At 33.2% G+C, this 9,594-nt stretch overlaps 1 protein-coding gene across 2 annotated transcripts; it reads right to left on the reverse strand.

The window, feature by feature from the left end:
* Positions 1–2,348: 2,348 nt before the first annotated feature.
* Positions 2,349–8,527, reverse strand: LOC107411353 (uncharacterized). 2 transcript variants are annotated; one of them, XM_048467995.2, is made up of 4 exons: positions 8,269–8,527; positions 5,930–7,088; positions 4,176–4,846; positions 2,349–3,672 (listed from the first exon to the last, which is right to left on the reverse strand). In XM_048467995.2, the coding sequence occupies exons 2-4, from the start codon at positions 7,039–7,041 to the stop codon at positions 2,651–2,653; spliced, it is 2,805 nt and encodes a 934-aa protein (XP_048323952.2). In that variant the 5' UTR covers positions 7,042–7,088; positions 8,269–8,527; the 3' UTR covers positions 2,349–2,650. The 2 variants fall into 2 exon arrangements, with proteins under 2 accessions (XP_048323952.2, XP_048323953.2); XM_048467996.2 differs by lacking the exon at positions 8,269–8,527 and adding an exon at positions 7,199–7,675.
* Between the last annotated feature and the right edge of the window lie 1,067 nt (positions 8,528–9,594).

Consider the following 9,594-nt stretch of genomic DNA (forward strand, 5'->3'; position numbering starts at 1 on the left):
ACTTCACAACCATGCATGAGTCAAAGCTCACTTCCCCATAAATAAAAATTCAACTCCGGCACCCCTTGGATAGTTTGGACCTCAACTTGTTTTGCTCATAACTTTCAAACCGTAGCTCCGTTTTCAACGTGCTACTAGTCTACGAACTCGTACCAACGTGTACTTCGTAACAGTACCTCAGTCAACCTAGAATTCCAATCGGGTCAAAAAATCAACTTTTGACCCTTTCGATCAACGATCAAAGTCAAAGTCAACGGTCAACAGTCAAAGTTGGAAAATTTCTGTTGTACTTTGGGATGGGGTGTTACACTAATGTTTACATAAATATGTATGAAATATGATATTATAATGGTAAGAAATATACATGATTGATTGCATTATCTATTGTTACCATTTGTAAATGTCTGATATGACATTATGATATGTTAATAAGTTAAAAATGAATTGAGTACAAAACATGAAGTTCCAGTATCATTATCTAAATTGGTTATGAATGACCATGGTGCTTTGTATCTAAGAATGAAAAGTCATGTATATTATGATAAAAATATGACCTAAATACCTGGGTGTTTTGCACTTTATGATATGATATGATAAATTGGTATTTTATACCTTATAAAAAATCTAACTTTTAAGTTCCATATGCTCTATGATATGACACCTAATAAAATTAAGTATATTATGATTTATTTGATAAATTATATGTTAATATATATAAGTTTTGATGCAGATGCTATGGAATATATGTTTTATACATTATGAAATTTACATATTTTAATACCAATCATGCATATATTATTTTACATATAACATAGACTAAGTTATAAACTTAATAATCCAATAAGTAATTATGTTATGATCTATTCGATAAATATATATTATAAGCAATATAAACATTATATGTTTTGTTATGTCTTATGCATATGGTATTGTATTATGTTATGAATCAAGTTGCAAGTATGTTACTTTTTTGACATATGCATCATTATAAGAATTATGTTGCTTGCTTTATACATGTTTGCATGGTAGGCATATGCATGTTTATTTTTATAGCTAGTTTACTTGTAAACTCGGTTTTTCAATCGTTGCTTTTTCTTTTTTCTTTTTTTTTTTTGGGAAAATGACAATCAATACCCCTTATTTGTTCATCTTGGTATGTCTTAGGGAGCATCTTGACAACAATTGAGAACTACTTAATGACTTTGTGTTAAGAAATAATGTTGCTTTAATTTGAACTTCTATTTTAATTGTCTAAAATTTTTAATTAGGTTAAACATTTGATTATTTACGTTTTAAATTGTTTAAGTTACTTGATGGTTTAATTTTGAAAATATTATGTTGCTTTTAATATATGAGACTTGCATCGCAATTTTAATTTATTTATGAAAATTTTTAAAATTTTGCATTTATTGTAAATAAGTAAATGGTAGCCACTTTAATTATGCACGACTTAAGGAGCAAGATTAAAGTGTGTTATAGAGGTGGTGGATTGGTTAGAGATTCTCAAGGTAATTGGCTTACTGGGTTTGCTGCTAATCTGGGCTCTTCTGACTTCATTTTAGCTTTGTTATGGTGTTTTTTGCTTGGCTTGAAGTTGGTTCAAGAAAGAAATTTTCAATATGTTGAAATTGAGCTGGAGTTCTTCATGGTTGTTTCCTGGATTTCAATGGGATCAAGCTGCATCCCTGCTTTGACATCGTGCATAACTGTCAGATGGTGTTGAACAAGAATCCTAACTATTTCATCAGATATATTTTCCATGAATGCAATAGATGGTTTAGCTAACCTGATCCTCAATCTTAGTCTTGACTTGCACATTGTGTATTCTCTCCCTAAAGACGTTTTTCATTTACTTGCCCTGGATTGTATGGAAAGCCTTGCTTCTCGTGGTATTCTGATGTAGTTCTTTTTTCTCCTTTTCCCCTGTAATAAAAAAAAAAAAAAGGGGCTAAAATAAAACAAAAAAAGAAAAAATGTAAAGGGTCCAAAGTATAATTTTTCGGAATAGAAATGTATTTGTACCCCAAAAAAATAAATAAATAAATAAATACAAAACAAAAATCCAAAATAGAGGGAGCTAAACAATAAAGAAGTCTCAAAGCAGTTGATTCGTTCATCCGTTTCATCTTTGATCCTCATGTTTTATTTTGTATTTTTTGAAGTCCTCTCAATTCCTCGTTAACTAAAGGGACATTTGTCCAACAACAATTGATTATGATCACAAAGAAAACAAGCATCTCTGGCAAGGCAAGATTGGTTGATTTTCTTTGGCTAACAAATCACCCTAATTTGATTAACTTTTTCTACAATGAGACAAAGTGAGAGATCAAAGAAATAATCTTTTATTTTTCCTTTAAAAAAAAAAAATGAGAGCCACTTCTGGCTACAATATGCATTAAACAATTAAATAACATAATCACAATTCCTCAATCATTTGGTATCCTCTCATTCACATTATTTTGGACCACCATTCCATTCCATAAATTTCCCACTATTCCCTCCACTCTCAATCCAATGATTAAATTCAGCACCAACCCCATCTTCCACACAAATTCAAGAATTACATTTTTAAACAAATTATTTTTCTAAAGAAGAAAAGAATAATGAATAACAAGAACAACATCATTTTTTTTTTTTTTGTCATCATTTATCAGAATCTTGCACAGCTCTTTGGAAGACCTGTTTCATGATCAACAGTTACAATCTCAGTGACATTGTTGCATTCAAGAACATCCTGACCCAACTTGGCTCCGGCAGATTTAAGTCCTTTGAGAGAAACTGGCTGGTTGAAGAGGTTCAAAGATGGAAGCCTTGAAGCAGGAGGCAATTTCCCCCCAGGCAAGAAATTCCTGAAGTCTTCTTTCACCAATGGAACTTCGAAATCCGACTTGTCATGCCTCACAACATTGTCCTTTGCGCTGATATGAGCCCCTGGTTCCATATGATTCGTCGAAAAGCTTGCCTGGTTGGGGAAGTTTGGATACAGACTTACATAGCCTCTGAGATACATCATGTCAATCAAGAACTTTTTCCAAGAGGCTTGCCATCCATTTGTTCTGGATTTGGGAATTTGAACCGGGTTGGCCTTTGCATCTTCGGTGAACCTCATGTTCATATAGACATAGAATTCTCTCCATTGCTTGGGGAAGAAAACAGCTCCCCAACTGCAGGGTAATTGATGGAGATAAGGTGTGTTTGGATGGATTTTTTTGAAGAATTCAGTGGCATTCCATTTAGGCCTCTCTTTCACTACTTCAACTAGCCTTGGTGTGTAAAGTGAGATGGATGAGAGTTCCGGTAGAGAAATTTGAGGGTCATAATGATAGGCCAAAAGAGCATATTTGATCCATAGATAGTAATACGGAGAGACTTCGATATCATCTTCAAGTAGGAGTCCATAATCGTCATCAGAAGATGGATACCAACTCTCGCTGACAGCTCGAATTAGTCCACCTTGAATGATTCTCCTCCTCAGAGTTTTGGGTCCATGAGGCCACTCAAATGAGTTTAGTAGTCTAATAGTTGCCTCATCAACTTTGCTATCCACGTTAAAGCTAATGGGAATTTCATCTCCAAGATAGTAGGCATTGGTAAGAGACTTAAGCAGCCTGGTTAGCGATTGAGCGCGGTTTTGAGTGATTATGTTGATAGAAATCCTCATTCTGTTCCAATCTGCGGGCAACAATCAAACTGGTCTGGTTAGTCAGGAACCAAAAAAAAAAAAAAAGGAAAAAAAGAAAAAAAGCCTGAATAATGATTTTGAAAAAATGCACAGTAGGATTCGCACTCAGAGCTGCACAAACATATTAACAATGGTTTTTAAATATAAAACTGTCCCATGAATTCTGCTTTATAGATTTGCTAAATCTAACACCTCATTGCCTATCAGATTTGACAACTGTTGACACACTTACTGTAAAATAGTAGAATAATTTGATATTCTAAAAGGAAAATTCTCATTATTCTTTTTGCTCTCATCACTATAGCTATCTAATGGTGTCTGAAAAGCTCAAACTTTATACTCTTGCTGAATTTTTTAAATGTTATGTTTGTCTCCGTAGAGTTAGAACCATTTATAGCAGTTCGCGCTTAATACTTTCGGATTGATAATTACGTGGAAATTATATTCTATGTGAAAATTCTAAAAAATGAGTAAGAAATGATTTATATCTTACTTGGCAATGCCGTTGCTCTAAGATCAGCCATCCAAAGAACCTTAGAAATAGAAGGCCTAGGTAAAAGAACCAATGTAGTACCACTGCTGTTAGCCTCTATTGCCATTTTCAAAGCTTTCTTCACATTACTATCAATGTCAGACACGGTGATCACCAAACTTGGGTTATGAATTTTGATCAAGCCCTTCATGCTAGCATAAACCGCTTGAACAACTGGAACTTCAGAGTTTGAAATTCCCGATAGAGCTCGAATAGCTAGATCAAATATCTTAAACCTTCTTTCCCTGCAAACCAACTTAGGCCATTTGAGAGCAGTTGCAGCATCTTCACAGGGGCAAAAATTGCCTCCGGGGACTGTAATGTAGGCCTTTTTCCCAACTGTGGACCTGAATTTTTCAAGAAGAGGTGCAAGTGCTTTAACTTCATCAACAGAGTGGGCATAGAAAAGGGCATCAATTTTTTGAGGATGCATTGCAGCCCATTGAGTTATGTAACCAGTTGAAAGTGCTTTCCACCATTGATCATCCCTGACTTGAACAATGTCTTTGAAAATCACAGTGGTTTCGGACACATAAGCGAGCCTATGTTCACTGTCACCCCAAGTTTCTTTGTCAATTGGATCAACTGGTAGAACAAATGAACCAGCATTTCTGTACTTCTGTAGCTGATAGCTGCATATTTTTTTGGGGACCAAAAATGGTAACTATATGATTAGCCATATCTCAATTAGTATTAGAAACAAACATAATCTAAAATGTTCTGGCTTTTCACCACTGGAATGGTGATGATAAATAATATTTATCCATTTATTCAATGTTGATTTTAAAAATCTTTTTTATGATCTAAGATATCAATAATGGTGCAATTGTGCAGGTTTGGTATAAAACTTTTTGGTCTATAAATTACTTCCTATGGAGGATGTAAAGATTCAATAATATGCAGATAGTGCTACAGGGAATCTTAAAAAGTAGAATTACTTGTTCCAAGAAAGTAGAGAAAAAAAAAATTGAATATGTATGAGGTGGAAGCAAATATATGAAACAGACAAACAGGTTAGTGGGTGCAGAGAAAAAATGAAATTAGTGGAAACTGTGAGAAGGGAATGTTAGATCAAAATACCCTTTGATTTGAGATATTAAAATAGTTTTTTAATATTATCTAATTTTTCTCTGTAAGAAAATTATTAAGAAAAGTTGATCACTACAAATAATGAAATGAGGGTTATCCCAAAAAGATTCCTTGCATAAAAAATTGATTAATTTTATTAATTATAAAATCCGAATTGAGGGGCAAAATTACTAAAATGCTTTCCTGGTCCATCTTACTTTGTCCCTACACCAATTACAGCGAAGTAAGCTTGCCAAGTCCATTTTTCTACTGAAGATTATCTACAAAGTCCAACTCCAAACTACCAATGCTAATTTATAAAGTTTTTATATATGTACGCATTTATAGTTTTATATTCAACCAGTAGCCCAAAATAAATTCTCTAATTGTCAAGTTAGGATCATAGAATCAGAGACAAACTCCATGGTAAAAAGTAGTGTACCATTCTTGGTAACATTTTAAAAATAATAAAAAAATCCTAGTTACACAGAAATAAACCAAAATTCATTATAAATAAATAAATAAAAAATTAAACCTTCTACTTTCACTGCCATGAAAATATCAATTCATTTTCATGAAACATAGTAAAATAAATAAATAAATAAATTACCCAAAAAAAATATGTAGCAGAGAGAGATTTTCATTACCTAAGGTGCAGATCTTCACCAGTGGCAAAAGTAAAAGGAGTCTCAATGAAAAGAGTCTTAACAAGCTCAGCAGACAAGAACCAAGAGCTTGAAAGAAAATCAACCTGCACAATTTTATCAACTGTGATATCATAAGCAGGATCAGGCAAGTAAAGACCAGCTTCTTTGGACCTCAACTTTCTATAGCTTGGGAAAGTAAAGTCCTTTTGCCTAAATGGCAAAATCCTACCAATACTTCCCAACACTGCATTGCCATACTTCTCTGTTCCTGCTACATGTGACAAAATCTGAAGCATTTTCTTCCCTGGAATCATATCATCATCGAGTATGTATACAAGATCGGCTTCGGTTTGCAAAGCCATTTGGAACCTTCCATAGTATTTGAAATCATAGCTTGAACTTACAAAACTGATTCTAGAATCATTGTAGCTATCTACAATTCTTTTCAGAGAGCGCTCATTTGGGCTGCCAAAAGAGAGCACCCAAACATGGTGGAATGGAAGTGTTTGATGAAGCAATGAATCAAGCTGAGCACAGAGAGTTTTCCTTTTGAAATGGTTTAGGATCACGGTGACTTTCGGTTTGGTCGGATTTTTCAAATCCCATTTGGATTTCATTGCCATAAGCTGAGGCAGAGTCTCTGTACCAAAAGATTTGGATTGAAAATCCAATACTTCTTTGTAAAGTTCTGTTTTTAACTTGATCATCTGTGCATCATTGGATTTCTTCTGCACGAAATCGATGTTTTCGTGTTCGCAAACTTGGGACGGTGTGATTGGGAAATTTTCAGCCTGAACAAGAGAGTTGGCAGATTCTTGGTAATGACTAAGAACATGTGGTGGTATGATGAAGTGATTCTTCCATTGCTGAGCTATTTTTGTAGCCCATGAGAAGTCTGGTTTGGTACGTAAATCTATCGCCGGACCCATGTAGTAGAGAAGGAACGTTGCGTAAACTGCGAAAGCAAATTGGAGACAAGTAAGAGCCATGACAAGCCTAGACGGAGCACTTTTATTAACCTTCAATTTGGCTTTCCCTCCAGCTACATAGTCATTAAGCATTCCTTCCAAGTAATCCCCACCACGCAAATTCGGATTTCGTACCAAACCCATCCTGTTTTTGAAGCTTGAGAAAGTTGATGTAGAGAATAATTTCAAACCTACCAAAAAAAAAAAAAAAAAAGTGTTCAATTCCAAACAATTTAGAAATCTAAAAACCACCAAAAAAAATAAAATTGAAAGTATACTTTTTTGAAGGATTGAAACTTACCAAGCCAACTACACAAAAAATAAGCACAAAACCAATAGGTTAATTTAGTGACACAAACGAAAAAAGTTGATGATCATCACCAACTCTTGGTTGAGAAAAAGAAAGCTAGCTTTTGGAGAGAGTTTATGGAATTGGTGACGAGGAAGGAATAATTATGGTTGTATGTATTTATATATAGGAAGAGAGAAAAAGGTATATAGCTCAAAGTGTAGGAAAGAAGCAGGGCATGAGAAAATGCAAAAGGGTCACATGGGGTAAACGTTTCTTTTGTAATTCAGTCTAGAAAATATTTATTTATTTATTTATTTATTTTTTTAAGGAATAGTTTATATATTTGAACGCGTAACAATCACTAAGTCGTGACTACTTCTCATGATACATTTTCCACCCTTAAGACACCATTTAAAAGCCAGCTTTGATGCCGCAGAAAATGGCTAACCCTGCGTTTTTGGCACTGCTAGCTAGCTAGCTGTTCAATATATATATGTTGCCCAATTGCTTACTCGTTCTCTCATTAACCTGACCCATAAACCAATCAAAATCTCTCGTAGACTCTGCAAATTAACATAATATTTTTAATAAAATAGATACTAATATGATACAAGTGGTCCAGATCCCCATAAATTATATATTGAAGACAGACTTATTATATAATTTTATTTTATTTTTTATCAACTTAAACTTTGTCAAACCCAGTTCCCAAATAGGGCCATAATATCCGTTCTAGTTAAGAAGTTCAAAACTCGGACGCACTATTAAGAAAACAAAACAAAACAAAACTAATGAGTTCTTGTTTTTTTTTTTTTTTTTTTTTTTTTTTTTTGGTCTACACGATTGTGTATAATTTACCTATTTCAAATCTTAGTTGTTACTATCAGCTAGAATGAAAACAAAAAACAACCGGAAAAAAAACAAAAAAAAAAACACATAAATACCAAACTGAAAAACGAAAATCAATGCGTTACTAATTGATAATGTAAACAAAAAAGAGGACAAACGGAGAGATCATGTGTATGGGTAACTTGTTCAAGCAAAAAACATTAAATAAATACAAAAACGTGTATGGGTACCTTGGTAACAAAGGAAATGAACCAAACGGAGAGGACAGAGAGCCCTTTTCTTCTCCTCCTAAACAAAGCTTAAGCTATAGGTTAATTTCAAGTTCACACCTCCATTTGTGTCGATATATATGATTCCTATACAAAAAGCTGAGTGGAGTTGCAGGGGATGGAAGTCTAAGTTAAGTATATTAGCTATAAAGTTTGAATAACAAGTAGATAAATAAATTTGTACAAAATCTTTATATAAACCTTATAGAATATAGAAATTAAAGAGTGCTTAATTTGACATTGTGAACATGTTTTAAAAGACACGAAGTTGAAGAAAGCAGAATTCTTATTTTATGGCTTTTGGCCGAACTTGGATAAGTTGAATGCAAGAAAACACGTAGGCTAAATTTGATGGCGAAAATAAGGCAGAAATATCAAATGGGTTTGGAAAATAGGAAACGAAAAAATGGAAAAGAACTAGTGGAAAAATCGGGTATACCTTATTTTTTTAATTATCAATTGGTCAAGTCGTTGTTTTGTAGGTGAGTTGCCATTATAAAGTTATAGAAATTGCAAGAGAATTAGAATTTGGATTAGAGAAAATCGTTGGACTTTTAATTAAGACGTGGGTTTTGCACTTTTTAGAAAAGATTTAATATGAGATTTATAGGTAGGACGTGGGTTTGAGAAATTAGAATTGTTTCCAAAAATAGAACAATCCTCCTCTGCAACTTGAGGAAAATATATATACTGCAACCAGGAATTAGGTGCAGACATATACCATTTTGAGGTGACAATTGGAAAAACAAAACAAAGTTGGGTCTTGGTCCTCTTGGATGTTACAATATTATATGAAAATTTAATTGTACAATTCATTAAAATACTGTTTGAAAATTAAAGTGAGTAGTCAAACTGAGATTAAATTATTTCCTTTTAGGCTATCAAGTTTTCAAAGGAGAGGGAAAGAAAAAAAGAATGATTTGTTACTGCTCGAACTAACGCTAGACAAGTACTTTAATTATCATGGGATTAATAAATATATACTTTGTTATATATCCTCTTATATCTTGATAATTCAATTGAGACCTTTCAAAAAATTTTGTTTGCAATTGAGGCTCTTTAGTTTCCAGCTTGATTCAATTAAGGACAAATCTTTGAGCTCTAAAAGTATCTGCATTGATAAATATGAATTACTCCATATATAATTTAGAAATTAACACTGTTTTATAGGATTAATTGTAAAATTGTTTTTCAATTGTAATTCATTGCCTTTATGCACAGTCAATCATAATTAGCATTTATGCAAAATGACAAATGGCTTCAATATCCACCAATCCCTTACTTTTT

The sequence above is a fragment of the Ziziphus jujuba genome, chromosome 10 (genome assembly GCF_031755915.1).
Source record: "Ziziphus jujuba cultivar Dongzao chromosome 10, ASM3175591v1".
In the NCBI taxonomy this organism is placed as follows: Eukaryota; Viridiplantae; Streptophyta; class Magnoliopsida; order Rosales; family Rhamnaceae; genus Ziziphus; species Ziziphus jujuba.

Bases quoted from the DNA above. Each gene is read 5' to 3' on its own strand.
- LOC107411353 (XM_048467995.2), bottom strand. From the start codon at position 7,041: ATGGGTTTGGTACGAAATCCGAATTTGCGTGGTGGGGATTACTTGGAA. The intron at 4,847-5,929 runs GTAATGAAAATC...AAAAATATGCAG, and splicing joins GGTGAAGATCTGCACCTTAG to CTATCAGCTACAGAAGTACA. The intron at 3,673-4,175 runs GTAAGATATAAA...TGTTGCCCGCAG, and splicing joins TAGAGCAACGGCATTGCCAA to ATTGGAACAGAATGAGGATT.